We start from the raw sequence: 22,118 nt of genomic DNA on the forward strand, positions 1-22,118 counted from the left end.
AAAAAAAAAAAAAAAAAAAAAAAAAAAATCCCCATGCTTCACCTATTCAGCTCTTCATCTCCCCAGGCCCACTCCTCCTGAAGCCCCAGCAATCACTAACCTACTTACTGTCTCCATGGTTTTGCCTTTTCCAGAATGTCACATAAGTGGAACACATAGTATGGAGCCCTTTTCAGACTGGCGTTTTTCATTTAGCAATATGCATTTAAGAAGTATCCACGTTTCCGCAGATTTGATAGTTCATTCATTTTCATTGCTGAATATTACTCCATTGTATGGATGTACCACAGTTTTGTCAAGACATTTGTTTATTGAAGGGCATCTTGGTTTCTTCCAGTTTTTGATGATTATAAATTGAACTGCTATAAACATTTACATGCAGCTTTTTGTATGGACATAAGTTTTCAAATTAGTTGGGTAAAAACCTAGGAGCACAATTGCTGAATTATGTGAAAGAATATGTTAAGCATTGTAAGAAACTGCCAAACTGTCTTCCAAAGTGGCTGCACCATTTTGCATTCCCACCATCAATGAATGAGAGTTCCTGATGCTCTGCATCCTTGCCAGCAATTGGCATGCTCAGTTTTTAGTTTTTAGCCATTCTAATAGGCATAAAGTAGTACCTTATCCATGTTTGAATTTGCATTTCCTTAATGAAAAGTGATGTTGAGTATCTTTCATATGTTTATTTGCCATCTTCTTTGGTTAGGTGTCTGTTTAGATCTTTTGCCCATTTTTTAAAATAAGTTTTTTGTTTCCTTATTGTTTAGTTTTAAGAGTTCTTTGGTATGGAGGACAAATTCTTTATCAGATATCTACTTTGCAAATATTTTCTCCCAGTCTGTGGCTTATCTTTTCATTCTCTTAACAGTGCCTTTCACAGAGCAGAAGTTTTTAATTTTAATAAAGCTGACTGAAATTTCTTTTATAGATTGTGCTTTTGATGTTACATCCAAAAACTCTTCACCATGTTTAAGGTCATGTTGTTTTTCTCCTACTTTTTCTTCTGGAAGTTTTACGGTTTTGCATTTTACATTTAAGTCTATGACCCATTTTGAGTTAATTTTTGTAAAAGATGTAAAGTCTGGGTCTAGGTACTTTTTTTTCTTTTTTGCATATGGGTGTCCAATTATCTCAGCACCATTTGTTGAAAAGACTATTCTTTCTCCATTGAATTGTCTTCATGCTTTTGTCAAAAATCAGTAGACTGTATTTGTCTCAAAATAATTTTAATCTGTTCATGAAACCAACAGTAGTCAATAATATTTTAATGACACAAATTTAAAAGGCATAAATGAATTTTATGAAATGCCACCATTCATTTGATAATCTATATTTTTAATAATCCATTATGAAACAACCATGGCCTGTATCTTGCCTGCTTCTTTAACCTCATTTCTTTGTGTTCACTAATTCCAGTCTCCTGGCAATCTTTCTGTGATCTCTTTAAATCACATCAAAGCTGCACTTGCCTTAGGGACTAAACACTTTCTTGTGGGAGACTTTCAATCCAGTTTGCCTTTATGGGCCTGAAGGGTCCTTGAAGTTCATGATCTTTCCTTTTCTCCTGGGAAAGGAGATAAAATTAACAAATTGTGCCTGTCAAGAAAGTTATATCAATATCTAAATGTGCCTTTCCACCAGATACATTATTCATATTGCAACAAAGACAAGAACATGTAACATTCATAAAATTCCTGTGGGAAGTCTCTTCTAGATCTGAAATTATGCTGCCTAATTGTTTACTGTTTCTATTTGGAAAACAGAAAGGAATTTGATCCTGAGTGCTGCCTCAAATGAGGTGAGGAAACGTCATGCCTGGCCCATTGTTTCTACTTCAGGTGAACGCTGGTTCAGAACAACCTTTGACAAAGTCACTCCTTTATCCAAGTGAGCAACTTCAGCCTGAGGACCAGGACAAAGTAGCCATTTGCTGTAACCCACCCGTTGGCAGAGAGCTGAAAGCTATCTAGGTAATATCTGAATATTGTTTTGCGTGAGGAATAGAGGAAGCTTAAAAATGCTTTGACTATTCTCTGTCTCTTGGCATCTGTGAACTTCTATCTCGTGTTTAAGAGAAGCACGGACACATTTAGCCCAGAAAGTGGTCTGATTTTGGCTGATCCTAAAACGTCTCCTCCTGGAGTGCTTTTCCCCAGCCTGGTTCCTTCTCATCATTCAGCTCTTATTTGAAATATCATCTGACAACATTATTTTTAAATACTACCCCTTGACCTAGTCGCTGCATGTTATTTCCTTCTTGGTCTTATTTACTTTCAGAAATTATTGTGTTTATTTATTTTTTGTCTTTCAAACTGTGCCTCCACCCTTCCTTTAGAATTTAAGTTCCATGAGGGCAGGAGCCTTGGTTATTTTTGTTATCACTTAGATCTGGAACACAGTTTCTCAATGAAGATTTTTAAATTATTGTATAACAGAACAAATGAATGAGTGAATGAATGAGTGACAGTAGATTATGAACAATGCATTTTTTCCTGCAGAGTCTAGAATGATTGGGCATTTCAATGTATTAATGAGAAGAATGTTTCAAAGAGGCAATGAAGTTAAAATATCTTTCCCAGATGACATTTACAAGGCAATGATAATGATCAGTTTCCTCTCTTCTAGTGAAAAAACGGAAACTATTACCTAACTCAGGAGACATCTGAACATTTCAGTACTATCTCAGAAGCCATACGTCTCAAATGGCAGGACAAAGATCCAGTAAACAAGATCCAGAATTCAATTTGTGTTGTGACAAAGTTAACATGCAATTCTGCAGCACATTCAAAACATTCACCAACTCTTAGGCATCTAACAAAAGAGATAATCTAAGAATGGGGTAAGCAGCAGGAATAGATTCATAGATTCTTGCAGTGTTTGCACTGGTGGGTACAATAGCAAACCAATGTTCTCAATCCCACATTTTAAGGAGCAGGAAATTGACCCATGAGGGAAATGGCCTATCCAAGTTAATACAGATATTTATGGGTGCCTCTGGGAACTGCTGAGTGCTATGGAATAGGTGGAATGCTAAAAACAATTTATTTACATTGTACCAAATAACCAGTATATTCAGTAGTAACAACTACAACAACAAAAAAATCAACATCATCATGGTAAGTTTGCCTCTACGTAGACCAAACGGTCACTTGTTTTGGTAGAGCTCTGAATCAAGCTGAATAGGAAAATGTTCCAAACACTCATGATTTTCTACCATAATAAACAAGTCAGAGAATGCCCCAGCAGTGAGAACTGGACTGTCTCATCACTCCTATCTAATTATAGGAGTGATTGCAATCAAACAATTAAGGATGCATAGATTACTTCTTGAATAAATTTTTATTTCTTGGCCTTAGTAAAAGAAAAAAGGTTTTTAACAAATTCTATTTCCAAGATTACTAGATATATCTTTGTTTTGCTTTTTGGAAGGATACTCTCATAGTGGAGCGATTAATTATTTTTTAGAGACATCTCTTCATTTGTAATAGAATTCAGGGCCTGGTATTCTGAGATTTAGGCAGTTGTGTCCAGGAAAAGTATGCCAATCATAGCATAATTAGTTAGCTGCAAAAAAAGAAAAAATGAGATCTTACGAACTGTTTTAGGAATCTGTCATTCCTATGGTGCAAGTAATCCCAGACATGATGAGGCGGACTTGGTAAATCAGAAGCCCTTCTCTCTCCACTCTGTATTTATTCCATTTTTACAACAGCTTTTGGTTTAATTTAATACATTATTGTAGAAGAAAGGGTCCATTAAACAGCTACAGAAAAGTGAGAATTACGTTCCTTTTAGGTTTTTTTTTAAATTAAGCATTCAACAGTAGAATCCTTTAAAAATGATATTCAAATGATTTTTAATTACCACAAAGGCATTGAGATGTTAATATACTTTATATAAAAGAGAGGGATACTATTTCATTCGTCCTTTCCTGCCACAAATTCCAACTCTAAGAAAATTATTTCTTTTGATCCAGTCTGATAGCATGTAATAAGAGAACAATAAAACATATGGCTCAATTACCACCGCTTCTCATCAAGCATGAATTAATGAATATCAAATTATTATTAATTGTTTTTTCTGGCTCCCTCTCCATAGGACAATGATTACACATTTCTGTATTTTAATAAGCATTAGTGTTTAACACTTTGTGGACCAGTGTCTAAGAGGAACAGATGCTTGAAATCATTATACAGAAGAATAACTCTACATTTATCAACATTTAGAAAATACATGATTATCTTTTAATCTCCCTAGTTTGTCAGTTTTTTACAACTGCCTTAAACTCCCTTAGAATTCCACCCTCTCTCAATGTTCCATATGCTTTCCTTTGAGAAGCAATTGCTATGTGCATATAAAGTAGTTTATAAGTGCAATGTCTCAATTTTAATAATAATAATAGTTCCTCACAAGATTACTGAATTTTCAATTCCTTAAGAAAAAGCTCTTTAAAAATCAAAGTTATAGATTGAGCAGTTAAAAAATTACTTTAAGCAGCATGGCACAGAATATAATGAATTATGATCATATAACTGACATATCAATGTCAGTGAGTAATATTTATAGACACTGTACAAGAAGATTCTGTATAACTGACAGTTCATTTATTTTTATAAGCCATCTGTAAATATAAAGTGCTATGTAATAGGGATAGATATAGCATGCGAAAGAACATGTCTTTGTAGTCCATAACTTTCATTATTTCTCATAGATCATTTACGAACCCAGATTTTGAAATGCATGCAAAGAAAACCTGACAAATTACATAAACACCATGTCATATGATTTTACCCATTACCCATAAATGCAGGTCTTTCTGTTTTTAAAACACATTCTATAAAACTTGTATCAGTGATAAACTGAAGGATGATACCAAGGTTAAATTGTTCAGATATCCTATCTAGTTCAATAGGCCTAACAAACACAGATTCAGGTATGTTTCTAAAGAGCAAACAAAAACTTGCTTTAGAATCTGATAATTTTGGAGCAGAAAGCGACCTTAGAAATCATTTTGTCCACTGGCCCTCATGTTACAGATAATAGCACAGAAATCTGAAAGGTTTAAGTGATTTTCTGAGGTCCATACAACTTTATACGTTAACATCTTTCTGCCAAACTTTATCTTTCTGCCAAAATTTCTATCAACATTACTTTTGTACATAAATGAAACATATCTTGCTCCCATGACAGTTTTATCAAGACTTCAATAACGTCTGTAAATCCAAATTCTTAGGGAAACAAAGGTGAGAAGATGGTAAATTTGTCTATAATGGAAACCGTGACACACAGCCTAATACTGAGCAGAGATGGACCTGGTGAAGGCTGGCAATGCTCACTGCCATCAGAAGCGTGCTTCCTTTGACACTGGGTGCTAGAACCACTTGAATTTTTGATCTCTAAATCTAACCAGATACCAGATGGTTCCCTTTATGTATGTGACCTTAGTGGAGGCAATTAGATTATTTATGCAATAGCAGAGTTGTTAATTCTATACCAGAGTCAATCTTTGGTGTAAAAGCTTTTCTAGATTATATGTTCTTACAACAAAAATTTTAACTCCTTAGTGAATGCTTTCATCTTGGTTTTCATGTGCCAGAATTACTGAATCCACTTTGCTGAAAAATTTAAAGAAAATAAGTTAGATGTACAAATTCAGTACAAAAATAAGACTATAACTAAAGTTTTAAAAATAAATAATTACTCATCAAGGGGGTAGTGGTGGGTTAAGCATTTTACTTTCACCTCCTACTGCATTCATCACTGTGGCATGGCTTTTCGTCATACCGTGAATACAAAGTACCAATGCCCTGTGCTCATATTTATGACATGCCTGAGAGTCATGTCTTGACAACTTAAATATACTATAAAAATGCACACCGGGAAGAAAACACAAAGACTTCTGAGTGCTTTGGTAACCACATCTCCTAAACCGTATCATGGACTCCCGGGACTGCAAGTTTTAGAGCTGCACCATGCACATCAAGGCCCCTTGATGTAACAATGGATCCTGATAAGGCTGCTCGATTAGGAAAAAAAAAAAAGAAATATGAGAACTGGCTGGGGAAAGCAGAAAATAGAAGGCCAAGTATGAATATAATTAGCTTTGTTCTTGTCATTGATTCTGCAGCCTGATGGAACATGGCTTTCTGAATATTTTTCAGAGTATTTTCCAGATGTAGCCTCTCGGTACCTCATTAATATCACACATTTGTCTCTAAATTCCATATTTTGGATCCCGTGTAAAAATCGCAAATGCTCCGTTTTCATTCACCACCAGCAGGCAACTTGCCTTTCACACAGTGCTGTTGACCAGCTCCCCAATATCATCATGGTTATTCTACCTACTTACTATTGAAGCAAAAATTAAATGTTGATACTAGCTTTACAATGAAGTTTCATAGGATTTTATATTGCTAGCTTACTGTGCACTGTACACATCTTTTAAATCAACATTTACAGCTTTCATGCTAAGCTTATTGAAAATATGAGTTAAAAATGCAGACCCTTAATGTTTCTTCTCACAACATTTATGCTAATTAGGTATCCAAATTATAGTAAAGTTGGTCTTAAAGGTAAAAAAAAATACTCAAATGTTATATGCAATATAGAATTCTACACCATTAACTCTAAATTTTCCGTTTAAAAATAACATTAATATAAAATTGTACACCATTAACTCTAAATTTTCTGTTTAAAAATAACATTAAAAGGCATTTAGTATAATAACCAAATTACATTTAAAAAAAGTATATTCCAGTGCAAATGTAAAGGTCATTCACAGAAATGCACTTCAACTCCACCGATCAGTAGAGCAAAGAAAATCTGTTTTTGTTTGGAAAAAATGGAAAATTTCCTAAAATAAATGACTTTTGCTTAGTTGTATCTATGTCTGGTCTGACATCAGAAGAAAATATAAATGTTGACTGATTTTTATACCATAAAGTGAAATGCCACCATGTTATCTGCAGCTGAATTTTTACTATAATTAAGAAAATACTTTTTAGCTTTGAGATCTTTCATCAATATTAAAAGTTCATTAATGTTAGTGATGGTTCCTTACAGAGCTTAACACTTACCTACAACTTGAGAGTAGCAAGATTCACAATGTATTGTCTGTTTATAAATCCAAACACTGTCACCGGCTTGTAGGTTTTCCAAAGGTTGTTTGCATATTTCACACTAAACAGAATGTATAAAGTTTACATTATATATGAAGTTTAGTTTCTTGGCGTAACAGCATTAAAAAAAAAAAAAAAAAAAAAAAAAACTTTTGGGGGGCTTCCCTGGTGGCGCAGTGGTTGAGAGTCCGCCTGCCGATGCAGGGGACACGGGTTCGTGCCCCGGTCCGGGAGGATCCCACATGCCGCGGAGCGGCTGGGCCCGTGAGCCATGGCCGCTGAGCCTGCGCGTCCGGAGCCTGTGCTCCGCAAAGGGAGACGCCACAACAGTGAGAGGCCCGCGTACCGCAAAACAAAACAAAAAAAACAAACAAAACTTTTACTTTATTCAGTACCATCCTTCATAGCAACACTCAGATGAAGCCTCAAGAGAACCCAGAGGGAAAATAAGAGTATACTTACTTGTCTGTGATCCACACACCGAACTTTTCAAATAAATCCTCTCATAAATCTCTCTACTATGGAGGTGTGCATTTCAGGGCATATATACCACTGAAGTCGCTACGTAACTCACAACAGAGTAGATATACATTTTCAGAAATTGGTTATGCCAAAGACAAGATCACCACTGGATATCGTAAACAAAAACACAAAGTGCATTTATTGTTTGCTTACTAAGGGAGAGCTATTCTGTCCGGGTATAGCGTCATTGAGCAAAACGAACTTCTGATCCTATGCAGGGTTTAGGGGGAAGTTTGTTTCAAGTTGTGTTGGTTAAAGAGGAAGGAAAGGGTTGACATCTGCCTTAGACCTGTGCTCACTGGAGCAAGTTCACTGCCAACTGGCTGACTTTCAAGTTCACTGACGCAAATTGTCATAGATCAGTTTGACATGTTTAAGCCAGTTCAGATGGTTCTCTATTATTATGGCTATAGAATAATCTGTCTTTTCCTAGGAGTGTGGGGACATTTTTATTCTCAGTAGTATTTTATAATTAAATTGAAAATGGAAATAAATCATCCAAAATATAATAAATGGAAATTATTCCTATTTACCAAAAGCAATAATCAGGAGAATTTTCTTCTTTTAAAAAACTTTCTGCATAATAATTTTAAATGAGGAGCTATAGACTAACTTTTGTTTCATTGAGTAAACTTAATAATTAAAAGGAAATTTTACTGTCATAATTAAATAATTATGAAATTTTCAGATTACATTTTATATAGAATTCTATATATGAGGGCCTTTTGGATTTTATTTGCTCAAAATGAGGCATCATATTTCTTCTTGCTTTGTGTCACTTTCTGAAGCTAATTTAAGGAGAAGCAATCAATTGTCAAAGTATTACATCTACTTAACTGAATTAGATAATTTGTATCAGTCATAGAATATCAGCACTAGAAGGGACCCATAGATTTAGGCTGTGGTTCTTAAACTGGCTGCCTGTTAGATCTATCTAAGGAGATTGTAAAAATACCAACGCCCAGCAGTCATCTCTAAGATTCTTGATGTAATTGGGGCTGGTCCCAAGCATTCTATTTTTCTCCTAATCTCCCCAGACAATTATAATATGCATCCAGGGTTGGAAACCACTGGTCTAATCAGCTACTTCATTTTACAGATGAGGAAACTGAGGCTAAGCTAATTTAGATGATGTCCAAAGTCACATGGCCTCAATTAGTGTCAGTTAGAACTCCAGCTCAAGTCTTCAGGTTCCTAGTTAAGTGCTCACCCAGTTACACCAAAATCTATATTGTTGACCTACGGAATGTTTTTGTGAAAAGTAAAAGAAATAGCATATAAAAACACAAACTGTGACGCATTCTACTATGTACGCTTTATTATTATACTAAGCCACATTTAATTAGAATTAATCATGCTCTCAAAAGCAGACTGAGTTTCAACTATTGTTAAGCCCATTGGTCCTAATTTCATAATGTAAGGAGATGCTAGCTTTCTTCTCAACAATTTCTTTGCCTTTTCAGATTTCATTATATATTTTATGTAATGCATGATTTATGAAAATGCTGCAAAAACTTTTCTAAAGAGAGCAAGTGTTTATCTTTTTACAGAGTTCAATCTGTAGGGTAAGAGTTATAAATGTGTCAATAATCAACTTTTAAGCCTAAAGCCAAGAGAGTAATTATAAACCTTGGAGGTTTAGGCTGTAGAACTCTGAGAAATGTTTAAATAGAGCATTATTAATGTGCATGACAGTGTTTCTGAAAGCTTTAACTTCATCTCATATATTTCATTAAATAATTATCTTTATTCCAATCATTATGCAATTTTATATTGAGTTAAATGCAATAAACATAGCCTTACCTTGAAGCAAGTGGAATGGCAGCAAATTTGTAATTCATTTAAAATCATCTTAGCTTCTGTGCCCAAGGGTTTTCGACAGTAAGTGCACCTATCCATTTCAATGACAGACCTATAGAGATGTAAGCAATTAAAAATAAATTTGTCATGATGCAAAAGACAGATGTATTCCCCATAAAGTCGTACGGAAATGATATGTTAATTGTGTTGATACTGTAGTAAATTGTGTAAAAATCAAGGAAAGCTGAGGATTTACTTATCCTAGGATAGCAGGATAAGGGATTGATTCTTCTAGTTATTTCAAAATGATATCAAAGAATTAACATGAAGGAAAGTCTCAGATTATTAATTCATTAGCAATCAAAAGTGCATCTGGGCAGACAAAGATGTTCACAGTTTTCTAACTGAACTAGGTCATAAGTACCCCTTGAAGCTAGAAGAGGGTTTTGAATTATTAATGTACTTATATCATAGAAAATTTATGCTGCAGATTAATATAAAAATTTAACTCTCAAAACATTCTATAGGACAAAAATAGAAATCCATTCAAGAATGTGTTGGTGAATTCACAAATGATGGATAACCTAGATTCTAGGGTCTAGAGTCACTAAAACGCTCCCCTAGGCCACTTCTCTTGGTGTCATTGTAAGACTCAGAATATTGGGGGCCCTTTCATGACAAAAATTCTCCAATATGATATAATCTCACCACAAATTTGATGGGGAAAAAAGAGCTTTGCTATTTACTTTGGAAAAATAATGTTCAATAATAAATAAATGATCAGCAAGTCCAAAAGACCTTGGGTCACGCCAGAGTCTTAAGAAAGACCAATAACTACTTGATTCTTTTCCATTTGGAAGGTCTTAGGACAGTCTTAATTAGCACCTTGCAGAGTTTACTAGTCTCAGGGTGTTAGCAAACAAGCCTGAAATTTCCAAAGTAGGATACATACCGGGGTGGTGAAATAAAAATAGCTAATATTTGGGCTTCCCTGGTGGCGCAGTGGTTGAGAGTCCGCCTGCCGATGCAGGGGACACGGGTTCGTGACCCGGTCCGGGAAGATCCCACATGCCGCGGAGCGGCTGGGCCTGTGAGCCATGGCCGCTAAGCCTGCGCGTCCAGAGCCTGTGCTCCACAATGGAAGAGGCCACAACAGTGAGAGGCCCACGTACCACACACACACACACACACAAATAGCTAATACTTAATAGTGCTAATATACTTAATATGTGCAGTGCATTTTCCACGCACTTTGCTTTCCACGCACTATCAACTCGTTTATTCTTCATAACATCTCTGAGAAGCAGGTACTCTTATTTTTATCATTATTTTACAGAAGAGAAAGCTGAGGCACAGAAGGGTAAGTCACGCAGCCAGTGAGTGGCAGAGGCGGGATCTGAATGAAGGCAGAGCGGCCACAGAGCCCTATGCTACCTCTGGGCCTGCTTGTGAGACTGACTGGGCTCGCTGGGTTAGAAAGAACTAGTCATGCCCAGAAACCACAATCGATCCTGTCATTGAGTGCAGGACTAGAAGCAGAGAGGAGGGAAAGTTGAGGGGAGGAGTGGGTAAGAGAGGAAAGGGATTGGAGTAGATAAACCTTGTTTCATTTTATACTCTCAGTCATTCTAGTAATCTCTTCTTCCCTTATGTACATAAATAAATATTTCCCTCTTTCAATGATCTCTCTAGGTACTTGCTTACATATTCCGGGCAAATAGTTCCCTATGCATTTTTCACATATATGCATATGTAGGTACCCACACACTTAAATTTCCCATGTTAGACTGTGAGCACTTCCAGAGTAAAAACTGCCACTCTCTAGCATTCTTCCATTCCAGAGACACTGAGACAGGAGCTGGGAATATAAAGAAGAGTGAGAGAGTCTCCTCCAATGAGAAGCCTTCTTTCCACTAGGGTAGCCAGGTGTGTGATTGGATGGTCACCACATATTTATGGATGTGTGACAAGAGTTAGGAGAACACAGCCAGTGGAGCAGCTTATCCCTGGGGTGAAGCAGGAAAGGCTTGTCAGCATAAGTGCCATCTGAGTTAAAGCTTGAGGGTGAAGGAGCTCTCAAGGGGAGCTCAGTGAGGTGGGGAGGGGCGTGATGGAGGGGTTCCAAGCAGAGTGAACAGGATGTACCAAGGTGCCACACAATGAGGGGGGCTGGAGTGATTGAACATCAGTCAATATTCAGCAGGATCAGGTTCTGAAGGCCCATAAATCATGTACAGAGGAATTTGGTATTTACCTTGTAAAGGGGCACTGGTCACGTTATGGGATTGATGTGCTTAGGTAAGAACTGTGGGGATGCAGCTAATTTCACACAATGATCAACAGAAAAAGTTTGCTGGACTAACCAGTTTTAACGGAGAATTGACTTTTGCTCTGATTACTAAAAAAGTTTCAAGGATCACTTGAGGAACAGGAGTGAAATTCTTCACTTCGAGAGCAACACTTTAATGTAGAATGCTTTTCTTCCTTAACAATAAAAATATGAGCCCAGGGAAAGCTCTGGTGTTGGTGTTATCCTTATTAAGATGATACTTAGTCAGGAATTCTCTGGTGTTCCAGTGGCTAGGACTCCATGCTCTTACTGCCAGGGACCTGGGTTTGATCCCTGGTCATGGAACAAAGCTGTGCCTTGTGACCAAAAAAAAAAAAAAAGATCATACTTAGTCAAAGGTCTTTTCAGAGCATTATGAAAAACCTAGCTCTGGTGTTTTGGTTATCTAAGCAGTACTTGTGGTGCTCCTATAGTCACATCAAAGAGGTGTGACTTAAAGGCAAGACACTAAGAAGAGCCTTGGTAATTGAAGATCTTAAAAAAAGTGACAAAAAGAGGATGTAATTCTGATGCCTGGCCCACCTATGTTTCCCTTAGTAAATGGAACATAGGTTTGTTTATTCAGGAATAATTTATTGAGTATCTGTTAGGTGCCAAGGACTGCATTACAAGCTGAGGCTGTGCATAAAAATAAGATATGGGGGCTTCCCTGGTGGCACAGTGGTTGAGAGTCCGCCTGCAGATGCAGGGGACACGGGTTCGTGCCCTGGTCCGGGAAGATCCCACATGCCGCGGAGCGGCTGGGCCCGTGAGCCATGGCTGCTGAGCCTGCACGTCCGGAGCCTGTGCTCCGCAACAGGAGAGGCCACAGCTGTGAGAGGCCCGCGTACAGCAAAAAAAAAAAAAAAAAAAAAAAGATATGTCGTGACCCTCAGTGAGCCATATTTCCACCCCCTGCAATACAGAAATACCTTCCATAGAATACCGGACATTTGCATTAAGCTGGTTTCCAGTGGTTGGACTGAAATGCTAATTATTTTTATTTCCTCCGCTGGAAGTCTGCAGGCCACAGTCTCAGGAGTGTCACCTATTTACCCGACTGAGCATAAAATGGTAAAAGAGAGTAATCAAGAGCAAAAACCTGAGGTCAGTTTACCGGCACTAAATTGATGCTCACCCTAACCTCCTTCCTGGGAACTGAGCATGGGCCCTAGTGGGTCACAGCGGCACATTCACGCAGCTGTTTGTAAGGTGAGCTGGCTTTGGAAAACCGCAAGGAGGGAGGGCTGAGGGCACGGTCTAGGGATGCAATGAAGCCTAGATGCTAATAATGTGGCAGTACTGGGGACTCCTGGGATCACCAACAGCAGAGACACTTGCCTGGGAGGCAGCTGTAAGGCACAGAAAGCTCTACTGGAATAAAGTACATCAAAATCAAAGAACAACAGCCAGGAAGTCAAGGAGCAAGTTCCTAGATGCAGAGGTTGCTGTTCTTTGTTCCACTCATACGATCACCAATATAACCGCTGTCAGGAATGTCATCTCCAAGTTCAATGGACTACAAGAATGTGTACATATATATTTCAGTGCTATATACATAATGAAGATATGTAAATATATATTATATATAAATACATATACGCATACATAATAAAATGTATATTTATAAAGTATGTACACACATATATTATCTATAATATATAAAAATACATATGTTTATATGTGTGTGTATATACTTTTATGTACGGAAATACAGACATACTCACCTATCTGAAGTCGAATAAATGGTTTGTATGTATTTTCCAGAGATACTCTCCTGATATCTATCCTTTGGTGATTTACTAGAAACAAACACATATGGACATGTGAGAATTGGGCTGTTCCCCTGATATTGAAGTATATACCTCTATGCAGGCAAGGAAGCACACACACACCCACTCACACAGCCTCATTATTATTATTCTTTGGGATGTTACAAGCCAGGACAATGTACTGACTCTTTTTTTTTTAAAATCTGGAGAAGTATTGATATGCAAGAAACCTCCAAGTTGACATAAGTTGACATATTCACCAAGATAAATAAAGAATGGGGCAAGGAGAGTGCAAGAACAAGTGTAAGCAGGAAAAGCAGTTATTGTTTTTCATGAAGTTTATACTTGCACCTCCCTTATTTTTACTAAAAGAAAGCTATCTGTAGCCTCACATAAAGAATATACACAAAGCACGAGCCAGTGCAGGCAAATATAGACAGACACCATTCACGTAGAGAAACACTCCTGAACTTTTAGAGGAAGCTTTGGAAGTTTTTATATTTGCTTGAAAACATCCAGGAATCATTTAGAATGAAAGCAAAAATATTGTAACTTTTAAAAGTCCTCTTTGTTCCCTTTCTGCTCCAGTTTGTAAACGTCACTTTCTCCTGGAGACAAATGAAGTTTGCAGTGCACTAACCAGCTGACTGTCCATAACTGCTTCCCCAGTACCTACACTACCTGGGAGCATATTAGGACCAGAAGCAATATGTTCCTATTATTTCATACAGTGATAGCCCTCACTTGGGATTTTTTAATGAGAAATCCTTCTCTCCCTCCAAACTGCCCGTAGGCAGACTGCTGTTAGAAATAGAATCTACTTTACGGAACACATAGCCCACAATGCTAAATAAAAGTTCGCACATATTTATGCCTGATACATATAAAATTATTCCCATTTTATTGGTCAGAAAATTGAGACTTGAATTGAGACAGAAAACTGAAGTTAAGTAGTTTTGCTGAGGCCACATAGTCAGTAAATGACAAACTAAGATTCAATCCCAACTCTGATTCTAGGGCCTCTGGTCTAATACATACTGCACTGTCGGTGTAGATTTTAGGGAGAATTGGATTAAGCAGCAAAATCAAAGTTGAGGTTGCATTTTACAAGGTAACTTACTTTGGGGTTTGAGGAATCCCTTTTGGGGGGAAGGTTGCTCAAATCGAACGCACCTCGAATTTCTGGGAGCCCCGCCCCCATACTCTGCTCTCTGGCCTCTTTGAAATGGGCGATGATTGACACACGCGTGTGTATATCCACATCTGAATGCCCCACCATTACCCTACAACACAATTAGGCCAACTCTTGTTTTTATACTCTGCAAAATCGAATGACTTGTGAATCCCTGACCTTGTGTGACATTTTCCTCAACATCCATCACATCAAGCAGCAGATTTTGTGGGCCAGAGCTTATTTACTAAAAGTTATACCCCTTATTTCAGATTAGAGGTAAACAACAGTCGATAGAACCATTTAATTAAAGTGTGACTCCAAATTAGCATAGCAATACTTGTGTAATTTTATAAAGCTTATTATGGGCATGTATGTTTATGTGACAACTTTCAAATAACTATCCTATTATGTATACACGTGCTATATTAAAATATTTTTTAGTCCATTCAATGAAATTGTATGATTATTTGACAACTACTTAATAGTGGAAAGATTATAAAGAATTATATATTTATTTATATAAAGAACTTGATATACTCTTAAACATTCTGCTATTTGAAAAAAGCAAGCATACCCTAAAATAATGGCATTCCTTCTTAAACACAGATTATTTCAAAATTATAAAATATATATAGCAAAATACTTCAAATAAATTTCCAGTACCTATTCTCCGCATACGTCCTTGTGTACACAACAGTATCCTTTGGTCCTGCATGCCTGGTTTCAGCATTGGAGCTGCAATACAAACCATTTTACTTCATGTTTAAAGTGTGTTTACAGGATAATCAAATTAACAAGGCAATTATCCAATCCAATGAAAACAATAATGCTCATATAGTCCTTCTAAACTATTACCTTTAAAATACGAATGTTAAAGTGGTATCAATCCATTTCTGCAAAATTTATTTATGTCTCCCATTTTGTCTTAACTTCCAGAAGTACCTTGGCCTACTTCCAGAATACTATTATGAAAATCGGTCACTCAATAAGTCTGTTGTACAGCACGATGATTATTTTGAATATTCCTGTAACATGTTTTAGTGTCTATTTCTCTGATGTCCCATTCATATTTCCAAACCATTGCTTTCCCCACAAATCTCAAACAAAAAGTGGACCTTAATTAACGATCATGATAACATCTGATTTAATGAAACCTTTAAATCTACTTAAAGAATGTCAATGCCAATGTCTCAATCATGCTTTTTAAAAAAAATATAGACTTTTTAAGGAAAAATCACAGTTTACACTCATTATTCATAATTGACAACTTACCAGTGACCAAGATGTTTACTCAACACCTTTGTATAAGCCTGCTTAGCCACTGGTAAAATTAAAAATTTCTGCATTTCAAAGGAAGGATCAGGTTGTATGTGGATGTTTTCTTTAAAACACAGAAGGAGAAAAAAAAAAAAAACAGAAGGAGAATAGTCCTGTCAGTTGTTTTATAATTGACCACAGTACCTGAGCGTCTTCTGTGCTTCGTAAGAGTAGGCAGTGGTTCTAGAAGATGGGCTGATTAAAGCCTCAGTAGACCCACTAACTTGGCCATCTTGCCTGAGAAAGCAAATGCAAATATTTGGCACTTAAAATCAAGGCCACATAGAAGGTTTTTGTTTTATTAAAATTCTGTTCAATGAACTTTTAAAAATATACAGTGAACCTCTTTCTTGTTTGCCTGTTTTCTGCACAGATACACAAATAGAATACATGTACGACTTTACTCCTCCACAGAGACCACTATCTTACCTTTAGGAATCATCTACAGGCATGTGTCACATTATCTAACACTAAGACAGAATACTTTTTTATCAATACTTTTTTATCAGATGGTAGGAACCATCTGAAATTGGTTCCCGTAATATTTTCACAGCAGCAGTGCCATCTTAGAAAGTTTTTCATGTACAACATATCTGACAGTTTATCAGTTTAATGAAAATTATCCAGGGGTTCCTCTGAGAAATTCCAGTTTCCATTTTGTTTTTAATGTAAAACAGTACTTTGAAGATTGCAAAAGAACTTTGACCTAGATTTCTGCTAATCTAAAAATGTCACTATGCTTAACAAAGTGCAGGCATATTTGCTTTTTCCTATGAGACAGAGGAAAATTTTAATGCAGGAGTAGTGAAAGCTTTAGCTCTTTTTCCTCCCCTGTGTTAGTAAACTCTGATATAGGAGAGACATAAAGACCAAGAGGAGGATTTAGATCTTGATCATGATTTATCATTCTTGACTGGCCTGTTCCTTCCATTTCCAGGTAGCTCTTAAAGAAGAAGAAAACATCTGTTCACATAGTATCAACTCTGGCATACGGAAAACCATCTTCTAGTTTTAAGACAGATATTTCACAAAACAGATGTTTTACAGCTGAGTTAAAATGACGCTAAGTAATGAGAAAGTAGAAGATTTTCTAATACAATCATTAGAATATGTCATTCCAGAAAAATGAAACTAGCTGTGAATTGTTTGGAAATATTCAAATCATATAGTATATAATACAAAACCCAATTTTAGCAAATAGTTTCAAAGGACAAAGGTTGTCAATGAGTGTGAAATGTGTCTGTATTGTCCTCAGAAAGATAAAATCAAATATCACCAATTTGCAAAATCTGCAGATAGGAAAGTGAAATAATTTGTAAACAGTTCTGATAAGGATTGAACTGTGTCCTGCCAAAATTCTTACGTTGAATTTGGTTTAATTGGTTTGGCGTATGGCTTGGGCATTTGCAGTCTTTTAAACCTCTCCAGTAAGTCTCACATACAAGTCAAGATTGAGAACCACTACCTTAGAGGCAGCCTGACATCTTACCCAAAAGAGCACTGGTTCTCAAAGTGTGGGCCCTGGATTAGCAGGTGAGTCTGATATAAATAAAATGTGGGAACCAGTGCAATAGAGAACTCTCCACCAAACTATTCCTTAGATGCCTTGAATAATATTCCTAAAGAAGAACTTATGACTGACAATGTTTTTTGCTTGATGGCTTTATTGTTAAGACGTTACCCTTCATTGAAACAAATTGCTGAATTGTAACTTGCAATCAACGGTCACAATTTTGTTTCTTAATTAAATAACTCCATAAACTATAAAACCAAATATTGTGTTGGAACTTACAAAATTCCAAATGGAATTACACTTGAGAAAATGTTTTCTGCGGTGGAAGTTCACCTTGAAAATTTAACTATCTAGAACCTTCATACACTGCTAGTGAGAACATCAAATGGTACAGCTGATTTAAAAAACAGTCTGGAAGTTCTTCAAATGGAGTTACTGTAGGATTCAACAATTTCACTCCCTAGGTATTTACCCAAGAGAAATAAACACACTCTACACAAAAACTTATATATGAATGTTTATAGCGGCATTGTTCATAAGAGTGAATTACAAGCCAACAGTGGAGACAATCCAAATGCCCATCAATTGATAAATAGATAAACAAAATGTAGTACATTCACACAGTAGACTATCATTTGGCAATAAAAAGAAATGGAATACTGAGACATGCTACAACATGGGTGAACCTTGAAAACATTATTCCAAGTGAAAAAAGCCAGTCACAAAGGACCACATATTTTATGATTCCATTTATATGAAATGTCCGGAATAGGAAATTTAAAGAGCCAGAAAGTAGCTTAGTAGTCGTCCAGAGCTAAGGGGTTGGGGGAAAATGATGTGTGACTGCTACTGGGCATTGGGTTTCTTTTTGAGGTGATGAAAATGTTGTAAAAGTGATTGTAATGATGGTTGTACAACTCTGTGAATATACTAATCAGAAAGCATGTATCTATGTGGACATCCAATTACTATACAAAGTGAATACATTCATAAAGTAAATAAAGTAAATCAAGTGTCAGTTTAACAGATTGGCCTATGACTCTTATTTAGATTTCCATTGTCCTATTTGACTTAACATTGGCAACTTGACTTTAAACAGCATAAAATAATTTCAACTGATAAATACCCATGTCACTGCAAACTTTATAAATCTCTTTTGCATGAAGACTAAAAGCTTAGTAAGAGTTTACCATTTTGAACTGTTGTATGTGATAGGGTTTACTTCTATAAAACTATCAAGGTTTTGAGCTCTTGTAAAAATTACAGGTTTTAAATATACAAAAAAAAGTCTTATTGGTACCAAAGGTGATAGTGGAGTGGGGGGGCAGGAGATAAATTAGGACTTTGAGATTAACACATACACAGTACTATATATAAAATAGATAATCAACAAGGACCTACTATATAGCACAGGGAAGTCTACTCAATATCCTATAATATCTATAATGGAAAAGAATCTGAAAAAGAGTATATTATATATATATATATATACATATAACTGAGTCACTTTTCTGTACACTTGAAACTAACACAGCATTGTACAATAACTATACTTCAATAAAAATAAATAAAATTTAAAAATAGCAGAATTCTCCTGTGGAAAAATAAAGAGAGGACTTGAGGCCAGGATACCTCTCTAATTTACGAACTTTCTGCACCTGATCAAGTCTCTTACTCTCTGACCCTCAATTTTCTTTCTGTTAAATTTTTACCCATTTTGAGAGTCAAGTAAACTTTCTTTTCTGTAGCCAACATTATATGGGTGCAAAATTGGGCCCAGAGATTTCTTTTTTCCACTTTTTTTTTTTCCACGTGAGAACTTTTATTACAGTTGTTCTTTCAGGGCTGGGACAGTATCTACATTTTCCATTTAATTTGGAGACAGATCCTGTACAGGATTTGGATAGAACTGAAGAAGAATGAATAACATCTGAACACAGAACTCAGGGATGAGCAAATGATTTTGCAGTGGTGGTTAAGGCCTCCAGACATAGTAACTGACTGTGATGATCACCATCCCGCTGGAGAGACGGGGTGCATTTGTGAATGTACGTGTGATTGTTGGGTTATGTTAGGAAAGAGGCACAGATGAAATTGCAGGAAAGTAAAGGAGAGTGTGTGCACGTTACAGCCACGGTGTTTTCCATCCCACAGCCTCTTCTACACAGATGGCCACAACCACACCGCCTTGCTGAAGGAGGCCAGACCTTGGAAAGCTAGAGGAAGGTGAAGTTACGAGGAAGGAGAGGCAGCTAAAGTTCTTGGTTATCAAACAGCTACAGAGCAGAGAATAAGGAAACCAATAGGTAGAGGGAAGAGCAGGAGAAAAATAGGCAGCAAAGAATAGGCAACAAAGGCAACAAAAATAGGCAACAAAGAACTGACAATGACCAAGAACTAAGGTTAATGTCTGGGGATTCCTGATGGAATGTCCTCTGGTCAAGAATGAACAACCTTCCAGTGCAGGCCTCCGTGAAGCCCGGCCATGCTACCATTCCTGTCCTTGAATTTCCATTTCCTCATTAATCTTTCCAATAAAACCCTGTTTCATGAGAAAGCCTAACTCAAACTGAAACACCTCTCAAGTCATATTCAGTGAAAAGTTCCTTAATTATACCTCCTCATTTACTTGTCATTTTTTAATCTGGATCATTTCCAAATAATATTTGAATGAGCTTGGTTAATTGTAAGCCCAATACTGTTCCCAAAATAGTGGATCCTACTGAAAATGTATCCTCCCTCATTCTATCAGAGGCTTGCTTGGGATCACAAAAAGAGAAGGCAGAGGATGATTTGGGGAATTAAGGGAACAGAAAGAAACTACCTACCTCTTATATGCAAGAGCCTTTAAGAGATATGAAAAACAGACCAAACATTGAGCCAGCTCTTTTCCTACTTTTCTACTCTCTTCACTTGATATCAACAATATCATTTCTTTACATAAACTTTTTTTTTTTCTTTTAAACAGAAAAGGCAGCTGTATCTTAGGAAGGTTAAAAATAGAAACTTATTGCTTCTAGGGTCCTCCCATGTGTTGGGAGAAGAATTGCTAAACATGGAAGACTTTTAAAATTCTTTCCTAATTTAAACAATCTGTAACAACAATGAAGTATAGCTTCTATCCTAACCTTCGTTGTAAAAGAAACAAAGTACAACAGTTTTAAAGCTGGTATTCTCTGTGATGTAAAGAAATTCCAAAATTAGGTCCTGTTTTGCGGCTGTGATGAATTTGTGCATTCTTTTAGCACTACGTATCCAAGGAAGAGATTCCCAGAGTGCTTTCTGCACCGCTGAAAACCTACCAAGCAACAGTAAGTAAAAATAAATCTTCACAGCCCATGTGCAGAGCACTGAATTTCCATGATGCCTTTTACAGTAAGCCATTGAACAGCAGGCCCTTAGTCAGAAATTCCAACAGAATTCAAATTTTGCTAACTTTTTTCCAAATCAGTTATTAAGTACCCTGTATATTGTTTTTCATATTCATATGGTGTTTATATTTAAATATCACAGTACAGTTCAACTTCTCAGAAAATCTTTCAAGGTTATATAATTTATGAAGGCTCATATGGAATTCATAAGAAAAATGTAAATTATAATAAGCCTTACCTTTCATTTTTACTCTTAGACATATTGGAATTTACTTCAATTAAATTTTCTAGGTCCTGGTCTCTATAGGAAAAAAAATATTTTATATATATATATGATGTAATTACATACAATTTTAGGAAATAAACATTAGAATAAAAAATTTTTAGATCAGTGCAAAAATTTAAACATAGTCATTTGTGGTCTTTAAGAATATGGACATTGAAAATCTGACATCGAACCATATGTCCTATGCAACTCAAGTATGAGCATGGATTACGTTATGAGAGAGAAATAAAGAACTAATTTTTTGGAAGGTTTGAGAAATCTGGTCTGAAAAGAAACAACTGATTGATATTCACATTCGGCTAACTTTGAATGAATACTTACTTTGCATCACAAAGTACTAACTTGTGTATTTCCACGTGGGTTATCTCATTCAGATCTCACAAAATCTTGCAGGACAGCATATGGGGCTCAGAACAGCTAAGTGAATTTTCCAAGGTCAATTGACTAATTTGTAAAAGAGTCAAGGCTTGAGGCTGAGCCACCTGCCCATCTGAAATCAACTCTTAAATATTTAATTAGAGCCTTCATTCCAGCTTTTTGCATGACAGAAATATGAGAAGTCAACCCCAAATTTGAACAAACAATTCATAATGTGGAGGATAAATGGGACAATTACATTCTTAAATCATGGGCTACAATAATGATTTGACACACCTTCATGAGATACAATATTCTCTGGTATGTTATATATATATATATTAATTATTTATATATTTGCTATTACGCTGGTAGTTCTTAATTTTTTTCCATGAGTTTGGAAAAGCCTTGTCACCAATGCTATTGGTTAGCAGGATGGTTTAGGAGTCAGAGCAAGGCCATTTCTTCTCCTACTTTCTTGGGCAAGTTAGTCAACCTTTCTAAGCTTCCTTTTGTAAACTAGGATAATAATATCTAATTTCATAAGGTTGCAGTG

The 22,118-nt window shown here is 36.3% G+C and overlaps 1 protein-coding gene across 3 annotated transcripts in view; it reads right to left on the reverse strand.

Moving 5' to 3' along the window:
- Positions 1-1,212: 1,212 nt before the first annotated feature.
- SCEL (sciellin) overlaps positions 1,213-22,118 on the reverse strand; it is a 119,814-nt gene continuing 98,908 nt past the window's right edge. The window contains exons 22-29 of one of the 3 annotated variants that reach the window (XR_003434686.1): positions 21,158-21,220; positions 16,180-16,272; positions 15,382-15,453; positions 13,500-13,574; positions 9,447-9,555; positions 7,080-7,182; positions 5,546-5,618; positions 1,213-3,567 (exon numbers count right to left, since the gene is read on the reverse strand). Coding sequence is in view for 2 of the 3 variants with exons in the window: in XM_027116040.1 (XP_026971841.1) it covers positions 5,602-5,618; positions 7,080-7,182; positions 9,447-9,555; positions 13,500-13,574; positions 15,382-15,453; positions 16,180-16,272; positions 21,158-21,220 (532 nt within the window). In the remaining variant the exon portion in view is untranslated. Of the gene's footprint in view, positions 5,619-7,079; positions 7,183-9,446; positions 9,556-13,499; positions 13,575-15,381; positions 15,454-16,179; positions 16,273-21,157; positions 21,221-22,118 lie in introns of all 3 variants that reach the window. The other 2 variants (XM_027116041.1, XM_027116040.1) reach the window with 2 other exon arrangements.

The sequence above is a fragment of the Aethalodelphis obliquidens genome, unplaced genomic scaffold (genome assembly GCF_003676395.1).
Source record: "Aethalodelphis obliquidens isolate GAN/ISIS:26980383/991018 unplaced genomic scaffold, ASM367639v1 scaffold15, whole genome shotgun sequence".
Classification (NCBI taxonomy): Eukaryota; Metazoa; Chordata; class Mammalia; order Artiodactyla; family Delphinidae; genus Aethalodelphis; species Aethalodelphis obliquidens.